Raw genomic sequence first — 18,773 nt, 5'->3', positions numbered from 1 at the left:
CTTGTCGGCTCAAGCTTATTAGCTAACTATTAGTAAACACGTTACTCTGTGGTAACACTGCCAGACCTAGAGTTGCCAGCCCTGGAGATCTCCCAATATTACAACTGATATCCAACAACAGAGATCTGTATCCCTGAAGAAAATGGACGCTGTAAAGAGATCACTGCCCCAGGCCACCACTAATAAAGGCGGCCTAAGCACAGAGCGAGCGGGCACACACCTCTTCAGGAGATCCTAACAGGCTTATTCTAACTGCCACTTCTGATGGAATGTTGATAGCTCTGTGAGGTGATTTTACTTTTGTTTCTCATAAACTGATTGCTCTTATGAATAGAAATAGTTAAAAGCACTATATCCAATAGCCCAAATACCAACAATGGAAAATAATGCAAAACACGGACAACATTAACAGGCAGAAAAGGCATCCTAAAATATACACAAAAGATAATGATCCTTTGTACAAATAATATCCCTTTAGAGAAATCCTTGCAATTCAGTTGTAAGCATCAAGCAGACTTCCAGTAATTAAATCAACTGAGATGAAATGAACGCTTGTCCTTCATCAAAGGGTTATTATCTAATTATGTGACAGAGGCTGTGGGGATTAAACAAGGCGTTTTGCAACTGTGTTTGCACCTGTGGAACAATTCTGGACTGTGCCACGTACAATGCAGGTAGAAGGACTGCATTGTTGAAAGCGCTCCCACTTTAAAAAAAAGATCCTTGAAGGCACAAAATTAGCACATCATGGAGAAAAGTTCAAGCTCAGCTCTCTCTTGGGCTATGCTAATTTTCAATGTACAGTATTTTTTCTTTATTACTTCCGGCAATGTCAGAACATGCAGTTCCTCATCTGCACTCTGTTGAGGAATTAAGAAACGTTTGTCATGTTGCTATTCTGAGTGTGCAGGCTATCTCTAATGATGGGGTCTGAGACAGAGTTTCAGTGCAGTGGGCAGCCTCATCCAAAGCCCCAAAGTTGAGACAGGGCACTGCAATGGTGCTGCCTCACCAACTCCAAGGGCCACTCCCCACTTACCTCCTCTGTGTGCAACCGTGCAGCGACCCCACTAGAAAAGCCTCCGTGGCTTGTCTCCCACTGCTCAGGCTCCCGGAGCGCGAAGCCTTCGAAGCGGTGCCCTTTGCCCCTCTCCTCTGGCACTCGGGGGTCCTGCGGCTGCTCCGCACGTCAGGCAGCAGGCGAGGTGCGCCGGACCGCAGGCGCTGGTGGTGCGCCAGTCCCAGCCGGGGGGGGGGGGGCCCTTGGCCGCTGGACCGGGCGACACGGGAGACTCCCGGTAAAGAGCCACCTTTTTTGTCGCTGTCCTCCTCCTCCTCTCCCGCCACTAAGCTCAGCTCGTCGCTGAGTCCGGCCACGGCGGCTTCCTCCCGGGCCAGCAGCAGCAGCCGCACCTTCAGCTCCAGCAGCGCCCGGAATTTGCCGCTCTCCCACCTCCTTGCCGCGGGGTTTTTGAAAACGCTGCTCTTTCTTGAGGACCTAATTTGCCGCGCGGCAAGGAGGTGGGAGAGCGGCAAATTCCGGGCAGCTGTGCAGTGGGCGCTGGTGATGTGGAGAACGTCAAGGATCTCCGTGTCTTTCAAAGAGGTGACCCCGGGGCTTATGGTGAGTGGGGAGCGGGCCCAAGAGGGCTTTCCAGTGGGGTGGGGAGGCAAACAAAAAAAGAAACCCTGCCAGCAGAGGGCCATCCATTAGGTTCTACAGACTTATGCTACCCAAGTCCGAGAGCCAGGGCTGTGGCTTAGACCTACCTTAACTGCCTTAAACTCAGAGTGGGAACCAACATTTGTGACAGGCCCCCAGGCCTGCCCCTGCTGTGCCAACATGGCTAGGAGTGGCATGGGATGCAGCAATGGCTGCCGGCCAGCGTTTCTGCCCCTGTGCCAGGGTAAGTACCCCAAGGAGAGCAAATCCCCTAGGAGATCCGGGGGGGGGGGGGGGGGGATCTGCTTTAGGTGCTTTTAAAAATGATTTTATTTCAAAGGATTTTCACTATGGTGCTAAGCAAATAGCTTTACTTGAGATACACTTCCTGGTCCATGGTCCATGTTCTAGGACAAAACAATACCTGATAAAATTCCATGGGGTGAGGGAGCAGCTCAGGATATTTTTCATTACTCAGAAGCAGCTCTCATTTTTTAAAAATGTTGCCAACTCTTGATTTAAACATGCCATGGTTTGCTGTGACATCTAAATGCAGTGGGTGCTCAGAACTTAATGGGTCCAGAAAATATGTGCTTTTTAAAGAGCAGCCTTTCAACTGTGATAGGCTGATTTAAAGACTCCTGACAGGAGCTTCAGCATTACAGGCCTATAAGAAGGGAACATTGCAACAATTCAGATTCAGGGAACATCATCTCCGGATTGCTGTCTTAAATGATAGCAACCTGTGCCCTCTCCTCACCATTACACATGAAAGAATCCCTGGAGTGTTTCTAACAAGCACCTCTGCTTACTGTCTTACACTGTTCTCTAAAAAAATGAATTTCATTCACCAGAGATAACCATCCTGCTACTGTTCCCAATGCCCAAGGATGAATGAGAGGTGAGTTTCTTACAACAAAATCAAATCGTTCATCACTCAATGAAAAATCTAATACATTCTGAGCTGTCTGCTTGCATGCAAGACTTTTAGATAAATCATTAACATTACAGTTTGAACCCAAGAAGAACCCTGATGTATCAGAGGAATGGTCCATCAAGTGCAGCAGATGCCCCAAAGGGCCCAAAAGTCAAACACAAAGACCAAAGCCTAGCCCAGCCTTTCTGAACATGTGGGCACATCTGGTGGGCACAGCAACAAAATGCCTGCTGCAAAATGGCTGTTGAAGAAGGCAGAGCCAGCCACAAAAATGGTAGCCACAGCTTAACTTCAGTAACACAGTGCAGGTCTTTTGCTATGGTGGCAACTGCCAAAACAACATTTTTTAATAATCTGCACAGCCCCTCAAACATCCAATAGTCAATCAAAAGCTTCGTTGGACAAAAGCTCTATGTGGCTCCACCCACTTCCTAAAACATATGGTGGGCCCCATAACAGGTGTTGTTGGGTGCCATGATACCACAGGTACCACTTTGGGGACCCTTGGCCTACCCCTTCTGATGAAGCTCGGCATCCAGAATTATAGTGGTGCCAAAAACAAAGATTCCATTTGGCTATGATGGCTAATACAGTGCAGTCCTTCACTAGACTTAGAAATGTGTGATTCTACTTAGAACTACATTTTTGCATGGATATTAAAGACTTCAGATACCAGGTGTGTTTTTCAGGGAGGGGGGATATAGTATTTTTTCCTGGCAGTAATTTTACCTGGCAGCAGTTGTACCTTGAAATGGCTGATTTCCACACAGCCACCTGAAGCACAAATTGTCCCACAAAAGGAAGATATCAGGAAAGTTGCATGCAACACAAATCTGGGAAGTCAGCACTCTTGAAGACTTTGACTGACTTTGAAATGGAGAAAGTCGTTTAAGATTTACAGAAAACCCTAAACTGGAAACAAGGCGACACATTTTGTTCCTTGGGGAATCTTTCTATGGCTCCTAATCCATACTGAAGTATGAAACCAGATGAAAGATACTCAACTCAACAGCTAACCTTCAACAAAAATGTGTTTATCTTTCACACAGATGGGGAAGCGCTATTGAATAACCCTGACAGTACAAAACAAACCACAGAACTTCCTAGTTCTGACTCTCTGCTCAGTCTCCTGATACAGTCTTAACAAAAAAAAAATTGCAATCTGCAAAAATAGGATATGTTTTATCGAACAGAAGAAGTTTGTAACACTTGCTTAACCTGATGAATTGCAACAGGCAAAGGGCACAGCTGACATTTTGTCAATGTAATTAGGGTTGCTTTTCGGATGCCTGCATTATAAAGAGAGATGTTAAAAGACTGATTTGCAGCTAACTCAAAGTGCAACATCATTTGTCATGCAGCAAAACAATGCTGCACTTGTGGCTTCCTATTTTATATATATTTAAAATCCCAAATCAAGCAATGATTCAAGTTCTCATGGATCATTTAGCAGAAAAATGGATGAAAGGCGTCTTTTCTAACTAAAGTTTTATCAGAAAACAGTGTCAGATATTGATGGGCCTTCCAATTTATTTCTCACCAAATGTCTGGCAACATAAGTTCATACCCCAGAAGGAATGGTGTTATGTGGAAGGTAAATTTCAGAGGACTGATCTACCCCTTTCCCATCACTCCAAAAAATGCCTTAACCTTGTCACAGTTGATCATATTTATCATGTATTGTGCAGGTGATGGATCCACAGGTCTTCATTTACAGCTCACTGATACACAGGAAGATTTTATAGATTGGGGTTCCTTTTAGCGAAGAGGGCACACTTATAAATTTGAATTCTGTAGTGTTTAATATATTACTATTATGTGAACTTGATGTGTCTAAACATTTGATTAAGTAAATACCTATTTGAAGTAACTGCAATTTACATTTGTAAATGACTCCGTTGTTTATGCTGCTGGAAATTAGCTGTCTTTCTTTTCAGTCTGTCATAGATTCTGTGTAATCACAGCAGTGTGAGATTTCCTTGAACTAATGATACTTAATGGCTAAGGTGGCGCATCTGGCTCTTTGACATGCCACCTGTGGCTCTTCTGAGCACCATTTCCCAATATGACACCTGTCCCATGCTGCAGGTAGTGGGCAAGGGCTCACCCAGTGGAACGAATACACACACACACACACACACACACACACACACACACACACACACACACACACACACACACACACACACACACACACACACACACACACACACACACACACACACACACCCCACACACACACCCCTTGAAACAGCCGCTGCCCATGAAATAGGTAAGTTATGAGCCTTGCTGAGGTGCAGGCATTATGTCGGGGATGGAAACAAAAGTGGCTCTTTTGGTTGATTGAGAATGTGGCTCTCCACAAGATGTGGAGTGAGTATCATTGCTCTAAACTATCATGTATTATGTCCCAGGGCATTATTTAAAGACACTGAATACAGTAACTTTGTCTGAAACTATGCAAGTCTGAGTACTGAAGTTTTCCTGGGACCTCTATGTATGCCACCTTGATTTCCAAGGAAGAAAGGCAGGATAAAAATGCAACAAATAAATAAATGTGAATAAACATGTTGCTGCAAAATGCTCTGTAAAATATTCTGTAATGCATGGTGAATGACAAGCACTAGCTGTTAGCCACAGCGGCAAAATGGAATCTTTACGTTTAGAAATATATTACTTCTGGAAATCAGTCAGATGGAGGGATAAACACAAGGGGCCAAGCTTCCCAGAGACTGCTCAGCCATATTGGTTTTTCCTCTCCCAATGAAAACAATACTTCATTTAGTGATTAACAATAGAGAATCTGTCTGAAAAATACCCCATTTATTGATTTAAACTAGAGAATCTGTCTGAAAAAGCCCTTGCTGATGTATGCCAATGTAGAGATATTGAATTCTGTCTAGCCTTATTTGTGTAGCACATGTAGTTGGATTTTGGACATCACTGGAGTGTTCAATAGCAATTATCATAATACATGCAAACTCAAGGCATCGTGGAAGATGAGGGAACAAGGCCATGAGGCTCATCATTACACAGGAGGAAATAATGTCAATGCATACATTTAAAAAATAAGTCAAGCGGATAAGTCGGTGCTGAGACCGACTAATTTGTATGATTTTGTTAGAGCTATTTAGGAAAAGGTGTTTTTCTGTGAATAAAAGACGAAGTACACAAAGATGAAAGCAACCAAGCCCTGAACAGTCTATTCATTCATCACTGCTGGCTTATAATAATAATAATAAAAGGAATGTATTGGGTACAGATTTATAGATTGTGCTTATTTTACCACCTTTCTGTTTGGTTATTAAGATTTGTTATCATCTCCTTCCTGGCTGCAGCAGCCAAGAAATCGCTAACAGTTTTATAATGAAGATCAATGCCACACAGTAATAATTGCACCCCGCCACATCTACTTAAAATTGTATTAAAACTTCCTTAAAAAGAGTTTCTTTTTTTTACTATTTTAATACAAAATGAACAAAAGATCTCACTGATGCACATGAAAAATAGGCATGCTAAAACTGGTTATGTTATTGCGGGTGGATTGGTCATGCTTCCCCCAAAGAAACTACCGACACAATTTTAAAGTGGATAAGTAAATGGCCATAGCCAAAGAACTTTATTAACAGAAAGCATAGGAAATATAGATGGCGCAGCATGGGGGGTGATCCAAGCCTCTGGGCAGCACAAGTGCTGACCCCAGGGCAAACCGATTCCTCAGCCCGGTGCTGGAGGAATAAAACAGGCGAAAGATTGGAGTGAGACAAAGTCCAGTCCGGCGAAATGCCCATGACTGGAGGCCCCATCCAACTTACGCTAAGGGCGCAAGCTTCTCAGCCCCCCGCGGGGCGTCCCTTCCTTGAGCTTGCTCCACCCACACCTCTTAAGGAGGTGTGCCAAAACAGGGGAGCTCCCCCAGCTCCCCTTTCCATCAGATCATCCCCCATGCGCAACCCGCCACGGAGCAAGGACGGAAGGAAACCCTTCCCCTGCTCCCGCCATCACCTCCTAAGCCTTCAGCCAATCACGCAGCGCTTTTCTTATGCTGTGCAGCCACAATTCCGTACCCTTTGGTGACAAATGCACCCCGTCTTGCCTGTACAGATCCACAGCGATGACCACTCGGCTGGCCCTCCCAACAGGCCAGCCGACGTCGCTGCCGCCAACCGCGCATGCGCCCGACCCGGCGCGCATGTGCGGAAGCCTTCCGCCGACCAGCCGCATCGGCGGCCGGGCAGCAGCCTCCCTCCTCGGGCCCCACCCCCGCAATGGCGGCCGCGGTAAGGCGTGGCCGCGCTTTCTTTCTGGCACCATAAACTTAGTGCTTCCCAACAATTTCTCCTTTCCCCAATGGCATGATATCTTAATTTATATGCTTAAGATAATTATCCATTATCCTTGATGGTTAGATGCATGATCTAGCACATAACAAATCAATAAATGATTTTAAAAACAGTATTTAGGCATATGCGCGCGCACGCACACACACACAAACCTATACTGTTATCATGAAGTGATCAATAGATGGAATAATTAAAAATACAGGAGTGAAACTAGAAATTAAAAAATACAATTGTAGCCACAGTTCTGGCTGGAATGACTTTGGGACAAACCACATGCATTCATTCATTGTGCTGACCAAAGACAGTCTGTCTGTTTTTAAAGGACACACCCAGATACTGAGGCAGGAAGTAAACGACTACAGTCTACTTCCTGTCACAGGATCTCTCCCCCACCCCTCCCTCAGCCACCCAGGTGCAGAACTAGCTAGTCAAGCACTTCTTGCCCTGGTTTTGAGAAGAGCTTGGTTTCCTCACGCAGTGGGTGAAGGGGAAGAGAGGGAAGAAAGACGAACAACAAAAGAAAGTACCAAGAAAATTTACTATATATGGGGCTGCCCTTGAAAAATTGGTGCAGAATGCTGCAGGCAGAATGTTGACTGGAGTGCATCATAGGACGATTCCAGACAACATAATAATTCTGGGTTACATTCAGTATTTAAAAATCTGGGTCTATTTTATCCCGGTTTTTCCCTTCACATAGGTGCCTGTTTTTCCCTTCGCATGGGTGCCTGATTCCTGTGAAGGAATCGAGTTTATGACCAGGAGGAAATACTCCGATTTCTTTCGCACGAGCCCAGCTTTTTTTGTTTTTACAATGCAGATGTAGCCACGCATGCTTGAACATCCCCAGTGTGCTGCATTCTGATTGGCTCTTCCCGCGCAAAGGCAACACTTCTGATTGGTGGATCTGCAGCAATTGCAGGAAAACCGAGTAAGACACACAGACCCCTTTTCTCTAGCTTTGGAAAGGAGCCAGTGCAGTAAGCAGCATGGCAAGTACGTTGTGCTATACAAAGTAAAAACATTTGACCAATACTGGGCAGAGCACTATGTCCCATCCACATTTAAAGGTGTGCAAGAAACCACAGCATGAGACACTCACAAACACCACACCACCGATATACCAAATAACATTTGACTGATATTTGGGACTGTCATGGGGTGAGAGCATCATGTGAGGCAGGCCCTTCCCTTCCCCACCCCTCCCCACCCCAGGACCCCATTGGGAACGTGAGCTTGGAGCTGCAGGACTAAGCTGGCTGGGCTGCAGCTTGGCTAGTAAGTGGCACTTGGCGAGAGTGAGTGGGAATGGGGAGAGTGCTCATGCTTTCCTGCATGGGCTCGCTTGGCTGGCTCCTGGAACAACTGTCAAAGGGCAGAAAACTTGCTTGGAGAATGTTTCAGGAAGGGTGGGCTGCAACTCAGCAGAGATAAAACTGACATGGTGTAAGGCAAAGAGATCAAGCAGGGGGGGCAGAAAAAATAAATTGGGTTCGCACCCATGGTGTTCCCATGGAAATGGGTTCAATGCAGGATTTTGGAAAAAGATTGCGATTTTAGTGATTTTTGAAAAACCTGGGATGAGGGAAATATCACGGGACAAACCTGCTTTAAGACTGGGAACCGTGCAAACTTCTTGGCCAAACCGGGATATTTCTCTTGCTCAACCCAGGATATTTGGACTGTGCAAAATGAACCGTAGGGCTCATATTGCTCAAGTCTTGGCCTAACTACTCTGGCTCCTGATCTGTTTCCATGAACAGCTTAAGGTGTTGGTGTTTAAAGCCCAATATGGCTTGGGAGCAGAATAACTCAAGGGCCTTCGCAGTCACGGAACTCTGGGACTCTCTTTCCAGAGAGACTCACCTGTCCCTTTCTGCTGCCATCTTCTACAAGAAGGTGAAGACTTTTTGTTTTGTCTGCTGTTCCTTCAGTGATTCCTCCTTCCTTCCCTATATTTTAATTCTCATTTTTTTTGTTTCAATTGTTTCAATTATGTGTTTTATTTGGTGTTAATGTTTTTTAAGATATGTTTTTATTGTGCATGTTTTTAATCTGTTGGCTACCTTGGTGGCAGTGATGAGGGCAGAAAGGCAGGGTATGCATTTCACAAATAAATAATAAAAAATTCAAAGGTGTCCACAGGACCCCCTGTTATAATCCAACTGACATAAGTGGCCTCTTAGTGAACCTCTTGGCTCCCAACCATTCTGTCTTTCTTCAGCTGGTCCAATAGTCAGTGGGTATCTTCTCATTGGTCAACTTGACTCCCATCCTAAACGTGTCTTGACCTTATTAGAAAAATACAGAGTGTGTCATCTTCAGTCCTTTGTGCTGATTTACAGAAACTGATGGAGGTCAGATCCATCTTTTGAAAAATGAATCACAAAGCATGCTGTGGCATAATACTGACCTGAGATATCGAAAGGCCCAAGTCATCTAATCCAGTGCCCTGCCCCAAGATAGGACAACCTATTTTTAAAGCATCCAAAACAGATAAAGATGAAAGAAGAAGAGTTGGATTTATATCCCTCCTTTCTCTCCTGTAAGGAAACTCAAAGGGGCTTTCCAAACTCCTTTCCCTTCCCCCCTCACAACAAACACCCTGTGAGGTAGGTGGGGCTTAGAGAGCTCAGAAGAACTGTGACTAACCCAAGGTCACCCAGCTGGCATGTGTTGGAATGCACAGGCTAATATGAATTCCCCAGATAAGCCTCCACACTCAAGCGGCAGAGCGGGGAATCAAATCTGGTTCCTCCAGATTAGAGTACAGTTGCTCTTAACCACTACGCCACTGCTGAGCCAGTGTGGTGTAGTGGTTAAGATTGATGGACTCTGGAGAACTGGGTTTGATTCCTCCACATGAGCGGCAGACTCTTATTTGGTGAACTGGATTTGTTTCCCCACTCCTACAGCTGAAGTCTTCTGGGTGACCTTGGGCTAGTCACAGTTCTCTCAGAAATATCTCAGCCCCACTTACCTCGCAAGGTGACTGTTGTGGGAAGAGGAAGGACAGAAGTTTGTAAGCCGTTTTGAAACTCCTTACAGCTGAGAAAAGTGAGGTATACATTCAAACACTTCTTGTTCACTTCAGCATCTGAAGCTGCTTCACATGGAGTCTTACTCAGATTGGCAGCAACTCTTCAAGATCTCGGGTGAATATCTTTGCTGTCTGCACTACCTTACATCATTTAAACAGAAACACATCCACTACTGAACCATGGAATCTTCCTTCAAGGCCTCATAGCACTGCACTGATCCCTACCCCCAGGCCAAGCCCAAGACTGAGTGCTTGTAGGCAAGCAACCCTCTTTGTTCTGTCTGTGAGTCAAACTGTACATGACACAGATTTGTTCCTTTTCCCTCCCACAGGGGAAATACCGGCAAACGAAAAGTGGAATTTTGATAGAGGGGAAAAACGGACTGCAGAGAAAGTGATAAATTATTCTCTCTGTCCACTTTCCGTGATCTTCAGTTTGAGAATATAGTTTCATATGACAGCTTCGGGTAAAATGGTAAAGAAAACAACGCTGTGGAATGCATCCATACAACAGAGCAACTTGTCTAGTCAGTCCCTTTGTGAAGAATGGGTAGGTCTGAAAAGCAGTTTTCTCAACACTGGGAGACTTTCCGATTAAAACAGCTTCAGAGCTATGTGGCCCAACCACATGCAAGCAAAAGAAATATTCAAGGTATTTGTTTTTTGCCAATGTTCTACAACCACCACAAAACACTTAGGAGTCATACGTTCCCTTTCTGGGCAATAATTAATAGGTTTAAGACAGATGTAAGCCACATGAACAAGATCTTTATAGCTTAGCAGAGAAGAAAATTAAGAACAGTGAGATCACAGCTTTCCAAACAGGTCTATGAGCAACTGAGCTATTATCATAATGAGCTTGTGTGTGTGAACTGTTGCAAAGTCGCAACTGACTCATGGCAACCCCAGCAAGGAATTTTCAAGGCAAGGAATTAAGTAGAGGTGGTTTGCCATTGCCGCCTTCTTCAGAGTCTGCCTTGGTGGTCTCCCATAAAATTGCTGACCCTTCCTAGCTTCCGAGATCTGACAAGATTGGGCTATGTCATTCTGCCTTCCCTCCCCCAAATGAGCATAAGGTGGCATAAATAATTCTTACATCCTCCATTTTATCTTTCAATCTACATCCTTTGATCCAGGGCAGGCTAAGAAAGAGAGAGACGAACTTGAAATTGTCCTGTGACCTTTACAGCTGAGTGGACTCTGGAAATGGGTCCAACACTCTAGCCCAGGGTTGTTGAACTCATTTGTTACAAGGGCTGTATATGACATAAATGTGATTTGGTTGGGCTAGACTCCATTAGTGTGCTCACCTGGATAGATTGGCAGCTGGGTAGGTAGGTGCACCCCCTAGCACCTGGCCTGGCCTGGCAAGCCAGCTGTGGTTTTGCCAGTGCTGCTCCCCCCCTGCTTCTGATCTGGTCTGGCAAGCCACTGGCTATGATGTCTATGATGGAAGGTCGATATTCAGCATAAACATCCAGTCTTGCCTTAAGAGGCTTTGAAATGGCATTTCCTGTTTTGGTTCTGGTGGGTTTTCCGGGCTGTGTGGCCATGGTCTGGTGGATCTTGTTCCTAACATTTTGCCTGCATCTGTGGCTGGCATCTTCAGAGGTATATCACAGTGTGGTATATCACTGGCTTGCCAGGCAACAGTAGGAGTGGGGGAAGGGGGGTGCCTGGACTGGTGAGCATGCAACAGACTTACCAGGCCAGATCGGGAATGAGAGGCAGGGTTGCCTCAGTCGACTCACAGGCCTGATAAGCCCTCTCAAGGATTCAGTCCCTAGGATGCATGTTTGACACTCCTGCTCTAGCCAACACCCCATCCTGCCATCCTAAGGATATTTATTGGGAAGTAAACTTCAGTGGAAACAATGGAACATGGAGATAAAACAGAGAAAAGAAGCTTGCTGTTGTGGGTTTTCTGGATTGTGCAGCCATGCTCTGGTAGTTTCAAGCTTCCAACATGCGGCCTGCATCTGTGGCTGGGATCTTCAGAGGCATATAATGGTAGCATGTATTTCTCTTCATGGCACAGTGTAGAGAGAAACACATAGTGTTTTGATAAAATTGTACTCTTTTCCTTTTCAATTCTGGTTTTGAGTTAATTTCTTAGGGGAGCGGCCTGTGTATACCCTGGTGGAGATCCCTTACCTGCCTCTCGAATTGCTGCTCTGTTCCCAGCTAATTGCCTCAACTTATTAAAGAAACAGACCGGACAAATTTGGGTAACACTGTCAGTGGCCATCAGTGAACTGCCTCATGAGCTCCATTGGTGGTGAAGAAATGTATAAACTGCCACTGTTGTGAGACAGGGAAAATGGTCCTGCACGTTATGGGGGACAGTGCTTGAGAAGTCAGCCCCAGGACAGAGTCTATGATGGAAGGTCGATATTCAGCATAAACATCCAGTCTTGCCTTAAGAGGCTTTGAAATGGCATTTCCTGTTTTGGTTCTGGTGGGTTTTCCGGGCTGTGTGGCCATGGTCTGGTGGATCTTGTTCCTAACATTTTGCCTGCATCTGTGGCTGGCATCTTCAGAGGTATATCACAGTGTGTAACAGACTTCCCTCTGTGATACACCTCTGAAGATGCCAGCCGCAGATGCAGGTGAAACGTTAGGAACAAGATCCACCAGACCACGGCCACACAGCCCGGAAAACCCACCAGAACCAGTTGAATCCGGCCGTGAAAGCCTTCAACAATTTCCTGTTTTGTTCAACCTCAGTTGGGTTAAACAAAAAATATTATTAATTTTCTAGTCCTTACAAAAGTGTCACAATAATCCAGTATATCACAAATATTATAACTGGCATGATCTTCTCAATAACCTGTTAGAGCTGTGGAGAAATTTCATCTAACGGCTAAGAAAGATGCAACAACCTTGGTGAAAGAAAATAACAGTGTGTAAAAGATACATTTAATTTGACAAACCCCTCCCTTTTTTCTTCAAAGCAAAACAAAAAATAATTCTGCATATCATATATCCGCTGCCACCACCAATCACGCAACAATGCAAAGCACGGTTATTATCCGGCAATCTAACAATGTCATCACTCACCCTGTCAGATACAAAGTAGTCATGCAAGAATCTACCAGCTAATGGCCACTATTATACAGCAGCTGGATGCAAAATATACCCTGTGTGTATTTTTAACCCAAAATGAATCCTGTCAATTTGCTCTCATCCCTATGAAAATAATATTTTTCCCAATGCTCAGCTCAGAAAGGTTTTTCCGTGAGCAACAGCAATCCTATCAGCCAATGAACTTTGCTATGGTACTCCAAATTATGCACAAATTAAAGTTCACACAAGGCTCAAAAATGAGCACAACATCATGTATTTCATTAATATTGCCTTCATAATGACAGACCCTATCTAACGACAGCTGACTAATTTTAACTTGCACAGATTGGGAGAGTCAAGCATAAACTTAACAGTGCAGTTCTAAGCAGAGTTATATCCTTAATCCACTGAACTGAATGAGCTTAGGAAGCTGTAACTTTGTTTAGAATTGCACTGTAAATCTTTCCAATTTATTAATGTGCTTAATACTGACTAGATTGCACCCTTGTTGTTTTTTGGTTTCCTCGCAGACACAGACCATTTGCATCTTCTCCTTTCAACGTCTTCAACCTCCTGTCCTCCCCCCCCACACACACATTTGAATGTACATTCCTATATCTTGACCCAGCTAAGTTCTTCCTTGTACGGAACTAGTTTCTGCACATGCACTCCTAATTACTTGAGGAAACACTTGTGCAAAGGGGGTACCAATATGCATATATTCTCTGACTGTTAATAATCAGTGCCACTATATGTATGGGATCCAGGCTGATGTTTGTCAGAAACCATCATAGTGGGAGGATGCCACTGAAGCCAGAGTGCCCAATTTCCAAACTGATTATTGATGGTGTAGCTGACTATTGTGACTAGGGCACAATCCCAGCTCCTAGCCATAAACATATGTTGTTGGATTGGGACGTGCCTCACACAGACAACCTGTTAACATATTGACTGACCGTGCAGGGAGGAAGAGCAGACATGAGAGAGCTAGCCCATCCTCACCTTCTCGAGGTTGCAGAGTTGTCTACATGGAGCGAACACACAAAGGAAGTATCTATAGGTACAATGCCTCCTGTGCAGATAACCTGGCAATCATATGGAAGGAGGGGTGTGGCTAGCATGTACATTGCCATTATTCCTCTCCACATGGTTCATCAGTGCTCAATTGGAATATTTTCTGGAATAATTGGAATATTTTCTGGGAGACTGTAATTTGGTCAGATAGGGTTGGATCCTAACTACAACCAGTGTAAAGTGCTGGTGGAAATAACAATTTCCTTCTTTCCACTTCTTCCAAAAGCCATATGCAAGCCCAAAAAGGCAACAGTAGATGTTTGAAGACTTACATGGATGACAAACCAAACAAACAGAGCAAAGCAAACTGTCATTTTTGCCCATTCCAGAAGAACAGTTAGTTTTTATACCCAGCATTTTCTCTACCTTTAAGGAGTCTCAAAGTGGCTCATAATCACCTTCCCTTCCCCCACCGACAATAGGCATCTGTGAGGTAGGTGAGGCTGAGAGTTTTGAGCAAACTGTGACTAGCCAAAGGTCACCCAGTAGGATGCATGTGGAGGAGTTTGGAAACAAACCTGGTTCACCAAATTGTAGTCCGCTACTCATTTGGAGGAATGGGGAATCAAACCTTGTTCTCCAGGTTAGAGTCCATTGCTCTTAACAACTATACCTTGCTGGCTCTCCACCAACAATGCCTCAGTTGATAGAAAAGTCAAAACAGCCATTTTGCTCACTTTCCCCTCCTCAGCATGGCCATCTATGCTGAGTGGTTTTTAAAATATTTGCAGATTTCCAAATTCTCAATTTTACCTGTCTGAAGCTCATATTGTAACTCACTCTACGCGGGCCTTCCCTTGTGTTTGATCCAGAAGTTGAAACTGGTCCAAAATGTGGCGGCTCATTTGCTAACTGGTGTTGCCATTAGAGATCATACCTTGCCTGTGCTGCGCCGCCTGCACTGGCTCCGGTTGAATTCTGAGTCATCTTCAAGGTGTTGGTGCTAACCTTTAAGGCCTTACGTGGCCTGGGGCCCTCATACCTACAGGACCGTCTGACCCGATATGTCCCAGTTCGGCCTCTGCGGTCGGCAGAGGCCAATCTCCTGGTGGTTCCTGGCCCCTCTATGATGCGGCAGGCCTACATGAGGGCCAGGGCCTTTATGGCCCTGGCCCCTGTCTGGTGGAACACTCTTCCTTCAGCTGTCCAGGCCCTGCGGGACCTTGGTGAGTTCTGCAGGACCTGTAAGACTGAATTGTTCCACCGGGCTTTTGGGGAGGCTGGCCACTGATGGGGCCCCCCTTTTTAACCTAGGTGGTCCCTATTATATCTATGGAGCCTTCCGTTCCCCCTCTTAGGTGGGGTTTTTAAACTGTTGGACGCTCTATTATATATTCTGTATTTTAAATGGGTTTGTATTTTAATGTTATAGAGCCACATTTATATTTATATTTGAGATTATGATTATTTGATTATGATTGTGCTCTTCTTGTTATGTTATGTTATTTTATGTTGTACACCGCCCAGAGCCCTCCGGGGATGGGCAGTGAGTGAGTGAGTGAGTGAGTGAGTGAGTGAGTGAGTGAGTGAGTGAGTGAGTGAGTGAGTGAGTGAGTGAGTGAGTGAGTGAGTGAGTAAATAAATCTATATATATAAAAATCTAACAGTGTGTTTGTCCCTGATGGTGTCCCTCAGAAGCTGCTGGATGGATCGCCCCCAAATTTTCACAGGACGTCCCTCCCTGTTGCTGGCAGGTACTCGGACCTTTAAACCACCGAAAGTCCATACCTGAGCCAGGTAAAACGTCTTTTTCCTGGCGCACCAGGCCATGAAGCTGCCTCTGTTTAACTGTCACCCTTAGAATGTTCGTGCAGCCTGTCTGTCTGTGGCCTGAGGGCTTGGTATGAGGGCTTAGAATGTTCATGCAGATGGGCAGAGATGAGCAGTGAAAACAGTAAACAGCTAATACTGTTAGGTAATATGAGTGGAAGCGAAACACATACACACTTTGCCGTGTGAAACGTCAGGTGGGGTTCCCCCCCACACACGCAGGTAACTTTCACTCTCTGTGCCTCACCCACTGCTACCACACAACACACATCCAGCTCATCCTCACACACCTCACTCTGCCCTCCCTCACATTTAACTACCACTTACCCACTTCCTCACCCATATTCGCCACAGCTCTCTTTTACTAAAAGCGAGTTGGAGTTTGCCTTTTTCTTCTAAGGATGGGGGCGAACCTACGCTACCTGCTCCGGTTCTTTTGCACATGGCCCTTTACGAACCCAGGGAGCTGGCCTCGATCTGAGCGCCTCACCACCCTGCCTCTGCTGCCTGACTGGGATAGCCTCCTTGCCCAACTTCTGCCTTACCCAAGCCAAGACTGTGCGTGTCAACCAGCCTCATGGACAGCAGGATTCACATTCTGGACAGTTCTGTTGTGGAATGGGAAGGGTTACCTTATACTAAAAAAACAAGACAGCACCATATAACGATGTGCATTGAAAAGGGAAAGAGGGATTCCATTTAATCACCCCAAAAGGCTATGCTGGGGATCATTGGACCTGCATGGACATCTGTGTGGGTTGCGGACTGTGATGAGAAGGACAACTGCCACAGCAACGCGTGGCTGGGCCCGCTAGTAAGTAAGTAAGTAAGTAAGTAAGTAAGTAAGTAAGTAAGTAAGTAAGTAAGTAAGTAAGTAAGTAAGTAAGTAAGTAAGTAAATAAATATTGTAGTACGTTGTAGTATTAGTGTCATCCTTGCCCAAAGTTACTTATATATACATATATATTTTAGTAACTTTGGCCAAGGATGACAATGGAAAATTCCACCTCCACCAATGGCTTTCACTGGTACTACAACAGGATCCAAACCATTATAATCTCCTCTTCAGTAACAAACTGAAAACAAGATGATCAACCAAAGTGAAGTATTTGAAATCCTGTCTGACCCACCTTTTTGTATGTGGCTGACAGCGGTCGTCTACTTTCCCTAGAACTGGATCGGGATGCATTTTTGGATGCATTCATTTCCTTCTCACACCTTTCTATTTCCTTCTTGAGCTTTTCTCTTCTTTGCTGATCAGATACTGAAAAACATAAATACCGAGAATCTTATTAAGATTATTATTGGAGATAAATTACAGGTTGATGATGGGGCATGGCTGTGCACAGTGCTGAGAAGGGGGAATCCTCTCCAGATATATGTTTGTTTTGTAATGTGGACCTTCCCTGCTGATCAGATTATACTGCTTAAAAAAAAAAACAAATGGACCATAATGACTGTTATTATTGAGAGCAGGTATAATATAGTGGGGGTTAAAGTGTCAGAGTAGGACTGGAAAAACCAGGGTTTTTATCCCCCCGCCAAACCTCTTTGAGATAGCCTTTTGGCAGTCACTCCCTCTCAGCCTAAATTTACCTCACAAAGTTGTTGTGAGAACAAAGTGGGGTGGGGACAACTGTGGATTCTGCCCTGAGTATTCTACTCCTTGTACACAGATCACACCATCTTAAATTAGGATTTCAGACTGGCTTAAAATTAGCAAGTGAGAAAATGATTTAAAATTACAGTATTTCAATTTTTCAATTAATTCCAGAGTGTTTCAGTTGAGCTCCCTCTGCCTGGGCTGGGTTTGATGAAGCCCAGCCAGCCAGCAGGCAGAGGGAGCTCCTTACTTGGGCAATGACTCCCTCTGATGTCACTGCCCAAATGAGGAGCTCCCTCTGCCTCCCGGCTTCCCACCCTCCGCTTATATGAGAGTCAATAAGTTTTCCCAGGTTTGGCCAGTAAAAAAAAAATTTAGGTATGCCCTCGGCTTCTAAGTGGCTACATGGGTCTGGCTTCTTTTCATAACAATTTGAAAGTATATATAACTCTGTAATATACACCTTTTCTATCATGTGTATTCCTCAGAAAGAAACCACAGGAAGCTGAGTTTGGTCCACTTTCCCACATATGTTCCTGTGGTACACATGATATACTATGAGGAAGGGTATATGGGGCAGGGGGGAAATGAGGTGTCTACCTACAAATCTTTGAAGGCTTTCCCAGTGCATAACTGGGTTATAGTTTTCCCAGCCAGGTTGTCAAGGAAGGAAAAGAAGAAAACCTGAAGAAAAGGGGGTCAGGAAAAGGTAAGTTGGTTGGTATGTGGGAAAGAAAGAAGAAAACAGGAAAAGAGGCAAGGATGTGGGGTCTTGCAGGGAAAAGAAAGGGGAAATAGTAGAGTAGGAAATGAGGTGCCTCCTCCAAGTCCTTGCAGGTCTTCCACCTGCATTAACAATTCAAGTATACAGATGGCCACCAAGAGATGTCTCTTTCAGCCTAATGTTTTTGCTCATGGTAATGTTTTGTTTATGGTAATTTCAAAAAGACAAAAGGCTTCTCTATCAGTTATTTCTGAGAAATTAAAAAGATTTTCCTGTAAAATGAATCAAAATGCTGAACCTCATGGTGGGGGTGATTCACAGATTTTGGCCTAATGTGTTTGAGGTCAATGAGGCCACACTTGTGTAAAGAGATCTGTGAATCATCCCTATTAATGATGACAAGAATGCAAGTTAATTAAATTGCTGGTAACACTTTGGCTTCATCTCTTGCTGTTGCATTTGCAATGAGATACATCATCTTGTTGTTAAATGTATGGGATGGCATGTGAAAAAAAGCACAATATTATATTTAAACATAATATTAAAACAACAG

The 18,773-nt window shown here is 44.6% G+C and overlaps 1 protein-coding gene across 1 annotated transcript in view; it reads right to left on the bottom strand.

Annotated features, from left to right (window-relative positions):
* The window catches only part of SPATA7 (spermatogenesis associated 7), an 85,509-nt gene that overhangs the window by 22,967 nt on the left and 43,769 nt on the right, over window positions 1–18,773 (bottom strand). Inside the window, exon 5 of the mRNA XM_048486735.1 lies at window positions 17,024–17,157. Coding sequence (XP_048342692.1) covers window positions 17,024–17,157 — 134 coding nt within the window. The remainder of the gene's footprint in view (window positions 1–17,023; window positions 17,158–18,773) is intronic.

This window comes from Sphaerodactylus townsendi, linkage group LG02 (genome assembly GCF_021028975.2).
Source record: "Sphaerodactylus townsendi isolate TG3544 linkage group LG02, MPM_Stown_v2.3, whole genome shotgun sequence".
Taxonomy (NCBI): Eukaryota; Metazoa; Chordata; class Lepidosauria; order Squamata; family Sphaerodactylidae; genus Sphaerodactylus; species Sphaerodactylus townsendi.
Note: the sequence above shows the minus strand (reverse complement) of the source record. Positions and strands in the feature narration are given on the sequence as shown.